The sequence below is a fragment of the Harpia harpyja genome, chromosome 14 (assembly GCF_026419915.1).
Source record: "Harpia harpyja isolate bHarHar1 chromosome 14, bHarHar1 primary haplotype, whole genome shotgun sequence".
Lineage (NCBI taxonomy): Eukaryota > Metazoa > Chordata > Aves > Accipitriformes > Accipitridae > Harpia > Harpia harpyja.
The window spans coordinates 26483902-26502600 of record NC_068953.1 but is presented as its reverse complement, the minus strand read 5'-3'; the positions used below and the strand labels follow the sequence as shown (position 1 = coordinate 26502600).

The following is an 18699-nucleotide window of genomic DNA, read 5'->3' as shown; positions in this document are numbered from 1 at the left end:
GCGAGGGGAGAAGAGGGTGCGGGTCAAGATTCCTACAGAGCAGGGGGTTTGAAATACAGGGCTTGTTCTAAAGGCTCTGTTTTGAGACGCAAGACGTGCACGGCCTGCACCGGAGTGGGCATTTAAAGAGAAAGTAGGGAAGAGAAGAGAGGCTGAGTTTGTTTTTTCCCTCCTGTGTTCTCAAATTATTACTTCGGTACAATCTGCGGGAAGGGTACAGGATTTTGTACATGAAGACATTCTACTACTACACAGTACATATTGCAAGACACTGAATACTATATACATACATCAATTGCATCAAATTAGTGTATGCAAGCTGTAAAAGTAGTTGCACACAAATAATCCTTAGTTCATACTATTTTGTCCAATGATAAAACAACATCATTACAAGTCTCGTATTCTCATTTTCACATTATACATTTTCTTACAGGCACAGCTGTATATACAGTGGCTATTTCCATAACCAGCTCTATGTTCCAAAACAGCCCTTCTGAATTGAAAGAGATTCTGGAGAAGATCTGTGTGTTGCTGAATTTGACTTAGTATTTCTTTGGTGCAGCTGCAGATGCTGTCTGCAGTGCCAAGTCCATTAATTCTCCACGGCTCATCCACAAAGTCAAGATGATAGCAACATGAATCCAGCTTTGCCGATGTATTTCAAAAAAACATACAGTAGCAATTCATGTCCATAGGGTCATTCCAAGGTCAGTTTGGGAAGAAGTGTAAGCTGGGACCACAGCAGCAGCTTTACTGTCTTTTTAGGACAAGTTGGGGAAAACATACGCAGTAAGTTCATAATGAGTAAGGATTTTCCAGTTCAAAAAATGAATTTTACTACATGAGAAATGAAGGGGTGAAAATACAAAGCAATTAATCACAAGATACTATTTAAAACAATCTTCAATATACAGAGTACTTATTCCACTTGACATCTCCTTAAGAGGAAAAGCCAAATTACATTCTGCCAATAACAATGCAGAGAAAATAGCTTTTCTGGTACCTCTCAAACAAGTTACTCCTCACACATTCATGTCATTTCACTGAATTTTTTAACTGCCGCCAATAGTGAGCTGAAGTCCACTGATACACTGACACATTCAAAATGGTCATGTGAAATTATGTATAAAATATTATTTCTGGTATCTGTCCGTCTTCTATTGATGTACCATTGTTGTTACCTGGTGAACTATAGAAGACAAAGCATGTTTTGCTAGCAGTAGGAGATTCGTGGATCACTTTCTTCAAACCTTTTGTTCCATAATGGGAATCAGGACCCTGAAAAACGTCAGAAGAGATTAGCAACTGAATGGAAGTGGGCAGCAAGACCCATAAAATGTTGAAGTTCAAACACTACTGACGGGTTATTTTAGTAGTATAAAATTTCTGTGCCCACATCATAGAAGTTATATACAAAATCACAGACAACAGAAGCAAGTGCCCTACGTCTAAATAACGTAGAAAAAGTTTCTGACAGCAGACTTAAACCACTTGATTTTATCCAACTAGTAATGAATAAATGTTTTCTAGTATTTCTCCTTCTCCTACCGGTTGTCTATACTTTCACTTAGTTGCCTGCCTCAGCTTCTTTTAATGTGCAACATTTTTTTCCAACCCACTCAACTCTGATTTCTGTGTAGGGGACTATATTTAAAAGAATATTAAAAGATTTTTGAGAAAACATTGAATACATAAATTCGTGCATAACATTAAGGGGAGACTTTCCCAGAACAAATAATTCTTTCCTATATTTCAGCACTAGTATATAAAAAGTGATTAAAAAAAAGCTTTCTGTTTTCTTGACTCTAGTCAGTGGTTAGCATACCCTCGATAAAAGAAATCAAACTTAAATTTTGATAGAGAGCTGCCAGATTAGATATTCTAGATAGTGCTTTTGCCCACACAGAACCAGTGACTTCCATGAGGACTCATTCTAACTCTTACATCAAGCCAGAAAGTGGGAAGGCACAAAGGATCCAGTTTTGAATTCCGTGCTGTGGCACAGAAGAGAGGTAGCAGTCTTACAAGTTACTGTGCAGTTTAACTACATCCTTCTTTAGTGCTAAACTTAAAACAAATTCAAGATCTAGGAGACACTTTCCCATCAGAAGACAGATAAAAGAACAACACTCGCATCAAAATAACATTTTCTTTTGTACAGTTAGGCATTCTTACTTTCAACGTTGCACAAGCTGTGTAGCAAACTGTTGGCAAAATCTCTATAGGTTCTTTGAACATAACTCTGAATGTACTGGCTGTTCCATCACAACTAAATCCAGTATCATTTTGTCCTAGTGTTTGATTCTTCTCATAATCAATTATCTGTACAAAAACATGAAAACAGTATTTTTAGGTTTACAAGCTTGAGAAAGATTCTTATTGTATGCATGTTAGAAGATTACAAGCAAACACTTGCCTACTCCACCCAGTTTAATTGCAAGGATAGTGCAATCTCAGAACTGGAAAGTAGGTGTAATTTCCTGATACCATTAGGGTTGACCCAGCAGCATGCCGAACGATGGCTTGCGAGTTTTACACAGGCTGACCAATCTGTGGGCTAGATTCAACACTGCTCCAACCAGGTTATAGTCTTTGCTTGGGAGATGAAGAATAGCTCTTAGACCGTTAGCTTCTGACTTTCATATACTACATATAATCCTGTACTTAGATTTGCTGATCTTCGGACACCTACACAGCCCATGAGGGAAGCACATTTGCTGGCCGTGACTAATTCAGAAAACAAGTTTTTACAGATAATGTAAGCAGTCAATGATACATTCTTAAAAGAAAACAAGAACTTGCGCTGCAATGTTTTATACAATTTATTTCTATTCTAGATTCAGTATAAAAATTACACTCAGACTACATATTATTTCTTTTGCCTTCAATTTTAATGATGAATAGGAATCACTAGCTAAGATGTAGTAATAGCAGATACCTCACTTCTCATTTTGGATAGCAATCCTGATCTATGCTGCCGAACACCTCTTGCAGAAGTTGGATATCAGAGCTTGAGAGTAACATGAACACTTCTCATTATTACTGCACTAACAAGGATCCTATCAATTTTAATATTTTATTATTAAATTGCCATATAATTTTTAACATTGCATATATGAGATGAAGCCCTATTCTAGGCAAAATGTGCTCCAATTTTTTTTCCCAGCCACAATCAATAGACATATTAACAATTATAATGAAGTCCTAAGCCCCTTTCACATAAAAGATGTATTTGCAATACATTAGCACTATTTTAAGACAAGCATTAAATGTTTTACTCTCTGAAGCTCTGCTAGTACTGATACAGGTCCAAGAAGAATGGTAGAAACACAGGACTTAAATACCTGTCTGAAAACATTGTGACAAGAAAGTTTCAGATTCATGAGGAATTGGGGATAGTTCCAGAATAAAGAGAACCTGTATAAGACGGATGGCCTTCATCTGAACCATAAAGGTACATTAGCCTTTCAGTTTGGATCAGAAGCATGTTTTTCAAGTGAATCTCTTGATCATTCCCATTTAATATGCTTTGGTTTGCCTTGCAAGAACTAAACTCTTTTCAGATAAAATAAATCCAGCAAACATGCTGAGGGAGCACACTAAATGCTCTCATCTGCTAACAGGAATTTAGCTGAGAGGATCAAACAACAGCTAGTGCAAAGTAAAAATCCCCAAATATGTATAGTATAGCTGCTAGGTCCTCCGTACCAACTCTCTTGTTCTAAAGATCCAGTCTAGTGCACTATGCTACTCATTTACACAGATGTATAGTTTGAGAAAACCAAACTGATGGCACTTCAAATCGAGAAATTTGCAAGAGAGCTTTTAAATTGAGGAATGTGGAAAAGCCACCAAATTCCTTCAAAACCTCATCTGAGATACATTCGTTTTGGAATATCATAACACAACATTTTCTAATTAAGAGACAGACACAAAATTCCTATCCTTAAGTACAGGATGGTCAAAGAATAGTAATCATCGAATAGGAAACAGAAGACAAATAAACTGTCATTTAAATAGGATGCCCAGAAATTAACCGAAACAGTAGTTCCAGCACATGCTAGAAGTCTATGAAACAAGATAGAGACAATGGAACTTCTGTCCCTAAATTAAGTCACAGATTCTTTCTTTCACAAAATTTGCCACACACCTAATAAATCAATGTGATGCAACAGTACCAGGTTACGAAACACACAGCACAGAGTAAAACTGCCAGTCACAGAATGCTAATACCTTGTTAGAAAGCTTAGAATCAAATCAAAACTAATCTCAATAAGAAAGAGAATTCAAATGGACTGAAATTCCATACTTAAAAAGGAAAAAATATAGTGCTGGATTGGTATTACTAAAAGACAATCCTGACCACAACATGCTAAGAGAGATCAAACAGGTTACAAGAGCAGAAAGTACAATTTTAGTGGTGTCTTCAATCACCCGCTCAGACCGGGCAAGTGTAATATCAGGACATGAAGCAGGGGTGACATTTTTAGATGCTATCACTGACCATTTCATGAGCTTGCTAACCAATTGCTCAGTAGGAAGAAACGCAACCCTTGATTTGGTACTGAGTGATGAGCAGGATCAGATTCAAAATTTCATAATGGAAACACTATGTAACAGTGTTCATAATACACTTAAGAGTCAACACTCCCACATGAACAACAAAAGCAAATCCACCACAGCTGTGCTAAATTTCAAAAAGAGAAAAATGAGGAACCTTGTTCAAAAGAAGCTAAAAGGAGCAATTAAGAACATCAAATCTTTATAAGCATGCAGACTACTGAAGGACATCACATGCCCAAGTACAGTATCAGTACATATCGCCTATTAGGAAAGGCTTGAGAAAAGGGGAAAAAAGCTGGCATGGCTGATCAGCAAAAGGCTATTACTGGAAATAAACAAACAAAAAAGGGCATCCTGTAGTAATATGAAGTTGTGTCCAGATTAAAATAGAAAGGTTCAAACTGACAGATTAAAATGTAAAAAATACAATTTACCAGGCCAAAAAGTTTAGGAACAGCTATCTGAAAGCATCAAACCCAATGTTAAATCATTGTCTGAACACAGCAGTAGCAAAAAGCCCTATAGACTCTCTGGTGGGCTAAACAGCATGAAGATATAAGAAGAGTAGCAGCAGGATAAGGCCTTCATGTAGGAGCCTGGAGAACAGCAATACGAATAAATCATTTACCAGCAGCGGAAACTGGGGAGATTCCCATGCTGGCACGAAGTTTACAGCAAACCTGAAATTGAAGCAACTTTACAGAAGTAGTTAATGGTAACAGTAATATACAACCTTCTGCCTAAGACTGAATCAGCAGCAAACAAGATGTCAATCTCTCCAAAAAGCTCTGGGAAAGGACAAGCCTCTACGCCCCAACAGGTATACCAGGCAAGCCAAGAATGTAATAAATACCCAATCAGGTCAGACAAATGGTCCAATATGCTCTGACAGTGGCAAGAGAAGATGTTGCTGAGGGTTATCACACAAGTCTGGGCTCTGCTGTCCACTCCCCCAGCCTCCACAACTGTTCTGCTGGGGGTGCTACAATGCACATCCCCCTTCTGTTCCTTCCAGAATCTTCTAGCGGATCTGCTATTGATGAATCAACATGTTCAAATGCCACCAAATTCAAAACAGGGGATCTGCTTCTTGTGGCAGAATGTTTAGTATCCTCTGCATTAAAAAAAACCCACTCTCATCTGTTTTGATCTTCTGCTACTATCAGTAAGAGTCTCCTAGTTCTAATATTCTGGGGCTTGGTGAATAACAGTTCTGCGTTTACCTTATCCATTGCCCTCATGATTTTAGAAGCACTGCTTGCACCTCCCCACAGCCTTCTCCCCTACAAACCAAAGAGTCCTAGCCTTTTTAGTCTGCCTTCATAAAGCAGCAGCTCTATCCCCTTAATAATTTTAATTACCCTTTTCTCTACCTTCTAATTCTACTGTGTGAGATTGGGAACCGCACACAATACTCAAGATGTGGGCATACTTGGCTTTCATACAGCAACACAATGTCACCTTTTATCTTGTTTTCGGTATCTTCCCAATGACAGTCACTGCATGTTGTGTCACTGATTTCAGAGAGCTGTTGATGACAAATCCAAGATCTCTTTCCTGAATTACTAGAAACTTTATTAAAGGACAGACTTTGTGCACAACTGAACAGATTACAAAGCTATTAAATTCCTCTGCAGAAAGCTTACAGGAGGAATTCAAGGTTAGACTGGATAAGTATCCTGAAGAAAGATTCACCGGGAGCTACTAAACAGAAAAACCAAACTGGTCTTGGGAAACACCTATACTGAAAATGACTGAAGGACAGGAGAATACAGCAGAAAGGGAGGGAAGTTTCATATTGTTCTTACTCTTCCCTAGTCATCCGCTTACGACCACCACTGTGACAAAACACAGGTTAGATTCCTGGCCTATCAATTGCTCCTACCCAAATATACACCAAACCTCTTGCAAGTACTACAAGTGCAGTTCCTGCATAAGCCTATTTAAACAGAATATACTGTACCTGTATATTAACTTGATAGTCTGTGGGTCCATGAATAGATCCATATAATCCAAATCCCACTATGGAAATTCTTCTATTAACTGTGAACCTAGTAAGACACAAGCCAAGAAAGGAATTTAAACAACTGTGATGGGTGTGTTAGCTTATTCCCAGTCAAGTAGGAAAAAGACTCCCACTGAAGAGTAGGGAAGTAAACTGAAAATGACATTTTTTTTTTTAATAACACTTTATATTTAGATTTCTGTAGTAAGAAAAATGCTTTGTAAGGTATCAGCTTTATAGGTTAAAGCTTTGCTAATCCCAATATATTCAGTATCACTAAACAAAACAACCAGATTCTTTTGAATATCTCCAAAATAAAAACAGATCAAGATTTGGTATTTTAAAAAGAAATATGCAGCTAACACTGCAACACTCCAATCACTCTAGAATGCACCCAATCCTCCTGAACTTTGTTCTTTGCTACTTTATATTTTACGTGCGCAACAGCCTAAGTTATTTGAAAAAAAGGAAAAGATCAAACGTGCCCCAACAGAACCAGTATGTTTGTTACTGTAACTTATGACAAGAAGACAAAGTTGAGTAATACGTTCCCTTTCTTCCCACACTTCTCTGTCTCTCCTCCAAATACTTTCAAAAGCCATACCTAATCCGATCACTTGTTCCACTGTAGCCCCAGCGACTCTCCACTTGCTGGAACCTGTTAATGCTGCATTCTTTTCCTCTAAGGCAACATCTTGGTCGGTCAATATAATCTACTTTAGGTTTAGGGTTGACAGTAAAATGCAGAAAGAGATTTACTACTTCCCGATCTGACAAGATTCCAGACTGAGCAGGGCCTGTGAAAAGAAAAAACTTCTAAGATGATTTGAAGAATTACTCCAACTGTTGTATTTACACCACGCATATTTGCAAACGGAAGATGACAATAATATTTTCCAATAGCCAGAGCATATTCTGCAGCATGTTTTGCTTTCATTTGTGCATCACAACTTTTATTAGTACGATATTAATAACAGAATAGAGTGTTAAGCATCTCAACTCTCACAGGTGAACAGTGCAGAGATATGGTCTAACAGTAAGACAAAGAACCCCCAAACTCACCTGCTGCAAACTCTTCAATAGTCATTAATGGAAAACGGATTAAGGAAAGAGCTCTGCCAAGGACTTTTTGTTTGTTTCCAAATGTCACAGGCAGTTGTTGTCTTTGACATTCTGCTTCTGCCCAGCGAACAACAGCTCCAAAGAGTCTACTTTCTCGAATACTAAGGGTATCTCTTTCTAGAACTGCACATAATGTGTCTAAAGAAAAAAAGTTAACAGATTAGATCCAAACCAGTAACAGTGCTACACATTCAGTAAGCTTAAAATGTTAAGTAAACATGAATAACATTCATCATAAGACATCAAAGACATCTTATGTATAAAGAAATCTTCCAATGTTGTATAGACTCCAAACTAAAAAAATCATTTTCCTGCTATGAAGACAGCATATGAACTTTCTTCTTGATTCCTAAGAGTGCGACTATATATAACCTATGTAGTGGCAACCAGTATCCTAAAGAATTTCCATGGCTAGGGCAAGATCAAAACTGGAAGTGACCAAGTGGTGAATGAACACTACTAAAAAAAACCAAGTTACTCATGATGACGTGTCATATTCTCATCTGAGTAGCCACCTGCCAATCTGGATCTACTATAGACACAAGCAGCAGTGGTGCACACAAAACCAGTTTAAAGATACATGAAAGTAATCTTAAACATTGACGTATTTGCCACCCGCAAAGCTTGAAGGTGGAACACAGGATGTGAGGCAAGGTACTCTCATGTGTTTTACAAAAGCAAGTCTTCCTGTATTTCTGACTTGTTCTGGCATTTTATGAATAACAGGTAGGCAAAAATTCTGAGTTTATCACAGAACACAAGCCTGAAAAAAGATGTGTTTTCATATTCTGAATCTTCTGTCTTCTTTGGGAATTTTTAAATGCCCTGAATATAAGCAAAGGATGTTTGCAGTCATAGAAAATATCATATTGGAAAGTCAAACCAGATTGGGACTTATCAAGAGCAGAGATGAACACTCAGTCTGAACATGAGTTAACAATGACTTTATAATTTCTTTAAGCAGCTGGAATACCTTCCTTCAGTCTGAGTTCTTCACAGACTCCAGCTGAATTTGACTTAGACACATATAGTAACAATGAAATTAAGTAAGCAAATTTACAACAGCTACCTTTCATAAAAGATGAAACATAGAAACCAGCAGTTTAGATATTTTTTTTTTAAACAGATTTCATATATTGTACCTGATCTGTGCAACTCTGAATAGAGAAGTACCACGCAGCAACAAAACAGTATGATTCCTGTTACGCACGAAAAACAGGTGTGGATCCCTCAGGGATGAGGCACAACATTCAGTGAGTGAAAGCTTTGGCTTTAATGAAAGCTTAGCGTTGCCACGGTGGGTGCCCCGGGACACTGACACTAATCAAATGGGGACTCAACGCAGTGGAACCCTGCTTGGAAGTGAAGCTCAAAGGAAAGCACTGCAGGGGTGGATAACAAAACTTGCACTGATTAACATTTCATACATATGCAATATCCTGTTTTGCTCATTAGTAAACTCACTGATGTAATGCAGGTGCTGTTGTCCAAATTCCGAGATCTGCAGCTGGAGATCGTGTTGGCGCCTGTGCAAAGGTGGGTGCAGATGAGGGGAAAAGCAAACTACGCCAGGTTACCCTGACAAGGAGGTAACATGTGCTTGGGACTCTGCATGCTCAGATGGGGGAAGCAAACTATCCTGGGTTACCGTAGCAAAGCCTTCTTGTGCCCTACAATTCCCTTCAGAAGTGTAATGCTTAGAACACACAAAGTAACTTACCTATATCAATGTCAGTAAAGCCTTCTGCACTTATTGCATCCATAGTACTTTTGTCTATTGTGTCAAGACAAAGACTAGCAAGCTGAGGTTCATCAAACAAACGAGCCTAAAAAGGTAAAGAAAAACATCTTAAGCATAAAGTTGACAAACCACTAATCTTAAAAAGCAAGTATTTTTACCATAGTATACATCTAAATTAAAATAGGTTTAGTCTAAGTACTTTTTGTGTTTATACCTTAAAAAGCACTTAAATTCTCAAAAGAGTACATAATTAAGGAGAATTCACTACATGCAAGTTTTCCTTCATGCTTATGTTTGTAGTTTTGGCAATATAAGTAAAAAAAGTACATATCAAATCCACCGTAGTGAACTGAAGCAGAGTCTTAACAAAAGACAATTAAGAGATCCATGGAAATACACTGTAGAATAAACTGGCTCCATTTGAAATGTCCCAGTCCATTGCATAGTAAAAAAGAAAAGGGGGGGGGGGGGGGGGAAGAGGAGGGGGGGGAAGAGAAAAAATAAAAGAAAAGAAAGATGCCTTTCCTCCACATTAATAAGAAGCTAAGTGTGTAAAAATGCTAACACAGCAACAGACATTTTCATACATAAATTAGACTACGTGATAGCAACCCCCCTGTGAAGTAATATTTAGTCATTTCCCTCCAAATACTGATTTTCCTAGTAAATCAAAACTAAGCTTAAATTTACCTACTTGAGTAAGCAGCATAAAGGCATTATCTGCTCGGAGGTGCTTTGTTAGAAAATCTACACAATGTGCTTCCAGGGCTGGGACTGCATACTTTTTAGCAGTGTATAAAGTAGTCATGACTGTTTCTGGACCAATTTGAACTTCATCTGAATAAAGAAACCTAGAAATCAATACACAAATACACATCCATAAAAACATATCTTGAGTGGGGCAGTCAAGCACAACATAACAGTCTCTTTGCATTTAGAAAACAGGTCAAAGATTTGCACTGTGAACATGCGACAGTTGACCATGTAGCATTTTTACAAATTAATAAGCTAGTTAAAGGGTTGAAGAAAGAATATTACGTTAACCTAATGGCATACATTTGTTTTAAATATGTATTACTCCCTAAGACTGATTTGGCTGTACTAGTTATACATAGCTACTGAACTGTAAACAACAGCTGAGCTGCAGAATTACTTAACATATGAATGAATGCATGTGCTTTTGATTCACTAGGAAGAGCTGTATTTCTAAATATCAATACATAACCCTCTATGGCTATATTACTGAACTTAATTTACTGACAGTGCACACCAGCTTCCCCACCATGAGGAGAACAGTGTCAAGGACTTACACTGTGATTACATCTTATGTCAAAATTACCATTCTGTAGCGTTCAGAGGAGAAGAAAGGGAGTAATATTCTAGCAGATGACCTTGACTCTTCTATTCCTGCCATAGCAAAACACTCTGGCTTGCCTCCACTGTTTGAGGCTAGATGATTGGTTGAGATTTTAGCACAAGCTGTGAACCAAAAGACAGAAGCCTCCACCAAAACCAGGAAAAAAACCTGTTTCCTGAGCAGCTGTTATTCAAGACCAGACAAGATAAGATTTAATTTAAGGTTCTGTATGGAAAAGGTGACTTTTTAAAAATAAATTTTCTTAAAGGTGACATTGAAGATAATCTTAGCAGTATTTAATCAGTTTTTCAGATAATAATCAAGAATAGCCTGTGATTTACAAAAATACATTTGTCCCCAACACACAGGTGATTAAACATAATAAACCAGGGCACATTAGCAAATGCAGAAATTCCACAATGAAGACCAAGCCTTTCCTTTATATTTTTTAATATTTTTTTCAGAACCTCCTGGAAATGGATGACAAGCAACATGTAGAGACAGAAGGTGTGCTTAGAAGGGTTTTTAAATGTAACAATAAGCAGTTTGTATTTAACAGAAGAAACTTTTGATAGTAATGGACTCAAACTTGTTTGCAATGTGGGGAGATCTAAGTAATAGAAACCTAAGTAAAGTTTCAACTAAAATTCTTCACTGTTTGTATTTCTTATATTCCAAGACAACTCTCATTCTTGGTAATTGCTAACACACAACTAAACATGGCATCCAACATTAAATTTGCTGCCACTTAGCAACAGGTACATATTTACCATTACAATACTCCAATCTATTCAAACGGCCAGCTTTCACGTCACTTAGGAAATGTGAATGATGCTCTAGATTAATTCGTTAAACCGGATTTACATCAAACAGCTTTTAGAAAGAATGAGTTTAATTAAATCCTAACTTTTTTTAGTAAAAGTTTCATACAGTTCATTTAGAACTGATTTATGAAAGCTATAAACTATTATCTGTTGATGAAAATGATGGGGTGACTTGCCAGTCATAATCACTGACAAATTTACTTTTAAGAAACCAAGATCTCATAAGTACAGTTTGGTGTACCAAATTGACAATTAGTTCATTAAAGCACTAGAATAGTGCATTTAGAATTTGGTTCTAAGATTTTTAAAAAAACTGTTTAAAATGCCCTAACCTTCTTTGTATGACTTTATAGGAGCTTGGAGTCCAAATCACAGAACAGGTGAACATTAACAGGGTGTAAAAAAACCAGCACTACTGTGCAAACTACATTATAAATTAATTTTACTTAATTGTAAAAAAAAAAAAAAAGAAAAAAAATCACCAAGTTGTTTTTGGAACATGATTTTGATTTTATTCCTAAAGTGTGTCCAATCTGAAGCCAATGAACTGACACACCAGAGGAGCTTATCTGGCTTGTGGTTCACTTTCTACTGTACCTTCTTGAGAACCAGGGTGCAGTCCCAAACTGCAGTTTTCTGACCCTTGCTTTCCCAGAAATTTAGCAGGCTGTTTCCTCATATGATCAAAAACCAATCACACAGCCAAATGACAGGAATTCAAATGTGGCAACAGTGCACATACATGCACATTTTTCATTCATGTGAGTTCTCTGAGCTACAGGATGCATTTTCATCCCACGAAGGACATGCTTGAGGCTCCATGCTCCAATCCCTCCGCTGCTGTATGGCTGGATATACATTAAGAGACACTCCCAACTGAAAGTGGGTCAATGATAAACTAACAGGACTTAATTGATTGAAGTTCTGACAACTACAATTTGCACAGCATCTCAAGCACTAACTAAAACATCAGTGTGTTATGAACACTATTTTCAGCACAAATCCAAAACATAGCCCCATACAAGCTACTACAAAGAATTTAACTCTATCCCAGCCAAATCCAGAACATTCGCCACCCTTTATGGTGTACCATTTACGTCATGCTCAGGTCCCACACTATCGCAACACATCCTCATTAACCACCCCCTCCCCCATAAAATGTCTGTAAAATGTACATAAATATCCATAAAATGTTCTTTGAGTTCATTTGGTCTACAACTTTGGGCTCCATCCGTTATGGTATTCACTCAGGACAGGAGAGGTGATGTGTTGCATGGAGTTACTGGGCACTATTGACCTCATTATCTGTTTCTAGACATTGATCACCCCAGGGCCTAACAACTCATAGTTACAGAACACATAGTTACATACTTTGAAACTGAGAAAACTCATGACAAGCATCAAAGAATCACAGAATGGTTTGGGTTGGAAGGGACCTTAAAGATCACCTAGTTCTAACCCCCTGCCATGGGCAGGGACACCTTCCACTAGACCAGGTTGCTCAAAGCCCCATCCAACCTGGCCTTGAACGCTTCCAGGGATGGGGCATCCAGGAAGTGTCCAAAGTCACACTGTCAGTTTTTTGTGTTTAATATTTCAAGTTTTTGACAATGCCAATACTTTTCTGGGATTTTCAAAGCCAAACAGTAGTCTTCTGCAAATACTAAAAAGTGTGAATTTGTGAAGTTAAAAGGTAGCTGTAAAAACTATGAAAAGTGGTAATAAAGTACATTGCTCTAGGATGTTGTATAATCCTATTTCCCTTAAGTATATGGATGGATGATCACGATGTATTCATCTACTCATAAAAGAGGAACTCTAGGTGTGTCTTCTCTCTAAAAATCCCTCTGCTCGTGTGCCAAGAGCTCTGTCTCTGTGTTAACTCTCCCATTCATGGCATGCCTGAACTAGCACACCTTTATATTTATACCACTGTTCCTCCTCCACTTAACTCAGTGGGGCTCAAGATCACTTATTCTTCCCCCCTGCCGCCTTCCCTCCTCTCCTTCCCTTCAACAGACTTACAGAAACAACCTGCTCTTTAGATATTGACTAATTTTATTGCCATCCAGGATGGTGTGGGGGTGTGTGTGTATGTGCATAGTGGGAGAACACTTTTAGTGACCAGAACAAACAATTTTTCCAAGTGACCACTTGATCATTCGCTTACATAAGCCTCTCATACATTTTATGCCACTTTTCCTTCCTCTCAGGTTAGCACTTCTTTCTCCTCTAGTCTTAGCATCTTCCCAACAGCTGAAATATTTTCACCATTATAAAAGCACACAGGAATCTTCTTCCAGTTAGTCATGATTACCCCTTTATTTACTGCTTGCCAAAGTCCTCTGCAAAGACATTTGGAAGATGAACTGCTAAATTTGTACCATGTCGTCACCTTCCTTTATACTATGATCAAAGGACACATTAAATTACTGTAAAATGTGAATGAAGTTTTTAAAAAATCTTACTAAAAACAACAAAAAATGAAACCTTAAAGCAGAATCCTACTAAGACAACTTTAATTTTCTTGATCACTGCCATTCAATTTGTACAGGCAGAAACATAGGAAAAAAAAAAAAGCTACTGAAGTAGTCAGCTGCTTTTAAAAAACTCCTCTGTCTCATGCTCAAAAACTCTTCAGGCAAGAGGAATATGGGATGATAAACCAAAACACACACGAGTCATTTCTAAGCCTTTGAGCTCGGCCAATTGTCTTCTAAGAAAGTTCTCTCCCCTTCCCCAGCCAATTTTAAAAGGCTCCCCTTTTCCCATCTTTACAGTTAAGATTTTAGCCCACAGACAAGGAGGACTACCCGACTTTCTCTAGAGGAAAAAAGAAACCCTAAAATCCATTACTGGAATTGCAGTGGTACTATTAAAGTTTCAGTTCATTATTTTTAAATACTTTAACTCTACAAATTTATCAGTTTAGAGTACCCTGTCAGAAAAAGGTAGCAACTGAGCCGATTTTAAACTGTGTGTGAATACACCCAAAAGAAAAATCAAAAAACAGATGTCACATTAACTTGGTGACTATCAGAAGTTTAAATTGTTCAATTTCTAACTAGTTTTTTCTTCACCATAAACATAATTCTTGAACTACCATCTACTTTGTGATGAAACATTAACACTGATGAAAGTTGACATCACAGGACAGAGAAATGACACTCAGCCTTGCTGCACAGATACAGATGGAATGAATTTTTTAAGAGAATCAAAAAATTTTTCATCAGAAAATCTTTTCCTTTGGCTTTAATTTACAAGTGGCATTTGTCAGTAGATCTTTATGAAACACATCAACTACAGATAGGACCTAACAAACCACATGAGTAAATAAAATGGAAATGAGCTGGGGAACATTAAATAATTAGTAAATTATCCCTAAAAGTTTTTGCATCACTTAAACGTTTCCTTTACCTTGATGTTCATTTGCTATGTGCATTCAAAGATCCCAACGTAATTTCTAGCCAATACACCTCAAATTGGCCCTTGCAAAGATTAAAGAAAGGTCCTATAAAAGGCAACCATTATTATCTGACCAATTTACTAACGATAGATAAGAGAGACCAACAGTGCAAGGTATAATTCTCACCTCTTCTGGCCAACACCAGGAAAAAAACCCAGGTTGTCTTATAGTTGGTATACTTAACAAACAGTGTATATGAGCGTGGAAGAAGTCCAGTACTGGTCTGTATTGTAGAAGTTCTCCTTAGATATGTTTTTAAGAAGGTGTTGCAATGTATATTTATTCCAATACAAGATCAAAAAATATATATAATATGGAACAATGTCCTAAAAAGCTGCCATGTATTTCATACCAAAGACGACATCAAACCCGAGATGTTTCAGCAGTTCATCAGTCTGGTGATATTTAGACAAGATACAAGTATAATCAGTTTACTTACTTAAGTCCCCTGGCCATTACGTACTAGGAGCTCTACCAACACAAGATGGCTTTTGTTTGCTTCTAACATCTCTTCATTCACTTCTACAGTTTTCAAATACCATCCTTCTTATCTTAGAACTCTCCTGTTTCCGTGTTCATATTTTTACCCAAACTTCTCTCACTCAATTCACTTTTCATTGTCCAGTGTTTTTTCCACATATATACAAACACACATATGTGCACAGTCATTTACTTTTAACCTTTGAAACCATTTTGTCTGAAAGACACTTCCCTCTATCTCCCACTCTGCTACACAAACTCTTCACTTTGCCACTCTCTTTTTGCCAAGCATCCACAAAATAAATACAGTTCATTTGCTAATGGCAACAGAGAGACATCACTGCTGCTGCATGGTGGTTTGTTGGTTTTTTTTCAAATCAGTTGCTGCAACTTCTGTGTCCATGATTACTAAAAAGACTAGGTGACTCTTCTTCTCACTGTTCTTATCTGTTAGGCCTCAAAACACAGAGAAAGTTTCTAAGACTTTGGAGCTTTTCCCATTACAGAAAGCCTCAAGACACTACATATTTTTTCCAGGCAATAATATTACTTGTTTCCCAAATGTTCATTACAGAAATCTGTTTCATATATTTTATAAAGGTTTTGCCTAACAGAGGAGTTTCTTTGAGAAAAACCTTAAGGTTAAGCAGTTTAGTCATATTACCACACCACAGCCTGATACACAAAGAAATGATCAGTAATTGTTTCTACGAACACCATAAATTTTATTTACGACTACAGTGAGTGAAAAGCAATGGTAGATCAACTCATCAGTTTTGTGAGCATGAGAAGTAGCAGATCCTATTCCGCCCAAATTAGAAATCACTAACCTATTTTACATACTTTTTGCCATCACTGCACTCATGGTCTCCCTTGGGTGGTTTGTGTGTAAAGATCAGTTACTGCCTTCTGCTGCATGTTCACTCTCCACCCAAAAGTGTTTGAAATAAGTGTGATTACAATGGGTATGCCTCTGCTAAAAAGATACAACAATTTATTACCACTGCTGAAAAAGAAAAGCTAACAGTAAGATGAATACAATTTCAAAGTAAGTATCAAATGAAACGAAAAGCTTGGTACAACAGTCTCTGTCCTTTCTTAGTCATTATTAGAAGGTGGATGGATAGTTGCAACACTCAGAGGAACCACTAATTCCCATCATCTTACTTAAAAAACCCCACGGAATCAAAAAGCCAAACCAGACCCCCACCACTACCAAAGTACTTTTCTGAATGGACAATCGGCTGCCCTAAAATCAAGGCGCTTCTCTCGGCAAAAAGGATGCAGGAGAAAGAGCAAGAAGGAACCAAAACGTGTTCGCGGGGCGGTTTGACCTTGCGTGCCGGCCCGCAAGGTGGTTACGCGTTTTCTCTGCATCTCCCTCCACGGACAGGCCCACGGCGGCCCGGGGGAAAGGAAGGGCTCCCTGGGGACGGGAGCCAGGAGGGGCCGCGGAGCGAGGAAACGACACCAGCGGCCGAGCGGGGCCCCACGGCCCGGCCCGGCGGGCGGGCGATGCCGGCGGGAGGGGAGCCCCGTCCCCCCGCCCCGCGGCGCGGTGCCCCCGGCCCAGGAGCCCCCACCGCGCCCGGGACCGCCCGCCCCGGCCCCGCCGCGGCCTGACCTCAGGAGCGCCAGGAAGGCGGCGGGCTCCACGTCGGGAAGCTCGATCTCGGCCGAGGTGGTGGCCATGCCGCCGTTAAACATCGCGTCGAAGACGGCGCTGCCGGCCGCCAGGACGAAGCGGTGGGCGGGGATGCGCTGCTGGCCAGGCCCGGGGGGCGCCCCCCCGCCCCCGCCGCGGGGGCTGCCCTTGCCCACCACGAAGTGCACGTCGCTGAGGAGCTCGTTGGAGAAGAGGAAGGCGAAGCGCTCCCGCAGCGAGCCCTTGGTGGCCTGCCAGTTGTACAGCGGCTCCCGCTGCAGCACCGCGCCGGCCTCCGCCGCGGCGGCGGCGGTAGCGGCGGCGGTAGTAGCAGCGGCGGTGGCGGCAGCGGACGTCTCCACGGGCGCACCCGAGCCGCCGCCGGCGGCCGCCATCGCCGCCCTGAGGGGGCCGGGCCGCGCCGCGCCGCGCCGGGCCGGGCCGGGCCGGGCCGCTCCGTCCGCCGGCGGCACGCGAGCCCCCGCCGCGCGCCCCGGCGTCAGCCGCTCGCCGCCCCTCCGCCGCGCATGCGCCTCTGCCTCGCGCAGGCTCGCGGGCGGGCGGGTGGCGAAGGCGTCGGTGCCCGTCCGCCCTGCCACAGCGGCCGCGCGGGCGGCTGAGGGGAAGCACGGGCGGGAGCGCGGTCTTCCAGGCGTCGGCCGGGTCCTCTAGGCCGTGCCTGGAGGCGACCCGTGTCGCTTGTTAGTTTTATAAAGGGGTCCGATACCCGCGTGTGCAGTGGGAATGCGCTTCCACAGCCGCGAAGAGGGAAAAACCAGGCATGCCAAGCACAGAGCGTTGTGACAGTCAGGCAGCGTTGAAACATTAATGACTTGGCTTACAGTTTTTATACAGTGAAATCCATTTACAGTGTGTCGCGACTTTACGTGTTTTAAACTTCTGAGGAGAAAAAACAAAGCAAACTGGCAACAGTGAACGTAGCAGAGAGGCAGTGCAGTTTTTGTGCCTAACGCAGTAGCCATCAAATTCAACGTCCTTGGACCAGGGAATATAGGGCGGTGAAGTAATTTGGCAAATTCTGACAAGCAAAATACGATCATGTTTAGTGTACTGTCTTGGTGGCTTAGAAAGGGGAAAGAAAAAAAGGTATGTTTGCCTTTTCACAGTCCTATCAAACCAGACCCCGTCCGTTGAAAAATAAGGTGGAATTTTGCCATCTACTGGCGTTCTGCTGTAAATACAGCAGCAATTTAAATTACGGAGCTGAAAGCTATTTATCACACGTGTCAGCGTTTATGGAAGCGCGTGGCTAAAAGAGGAATAGAATATGTCACCACTCTGCATTTAGGTTTATAATTAGGACAAAACTGAGACCAAGCAAGTGTGGTCCGTTTCGCAGAACAAGTTTTAGAGAACCTTAAGCAAGATGGAAGCAATTTCAGCAGGGTAAACTATAGTGGGAAAGGGCACAAGAAGACATAGTATACCAACCAGAAAGCAGCAAGTAGCTTTGCACAGAGGCTATATTTAAAAAT

At 40.0% G+C, this 18699-nt stretch overlaps 1 protein-coding gene across 1 annotated transcript; it reads right to left on the bottom strand.

The window, feature by feature from the left end:
* Nucleotides 1–157: 157 nt before the first annotated feature.
* BTBD1 (BTB domain containing 1) lies at nt 158–17636 on the bottom strand. Its single transcript, XM_052808135.1, has 8 exons — nt 17183–17636; nt 10126–10282; nt 9411–9516; nt 7631–7828; nt 7173–7365; nt 6527–6614; nt 2176–2322; nt 158–1278 (listed from the first exon to the last, which is right to left on the bottom strand). The coding sequence occupies exons 1-8, from the start codon at nt 17596–17598 to the stop codon at nt 1120–1122; spliced, it is 1464 nt and encodes a 487-aa protein (XP_052664095.1). The 5' UTR covers nt 17599–17636; the 3' UTR covers nt 158–1119.
* Nucleotides 17637–18699: the final 1063 nt, after the last annotated feature.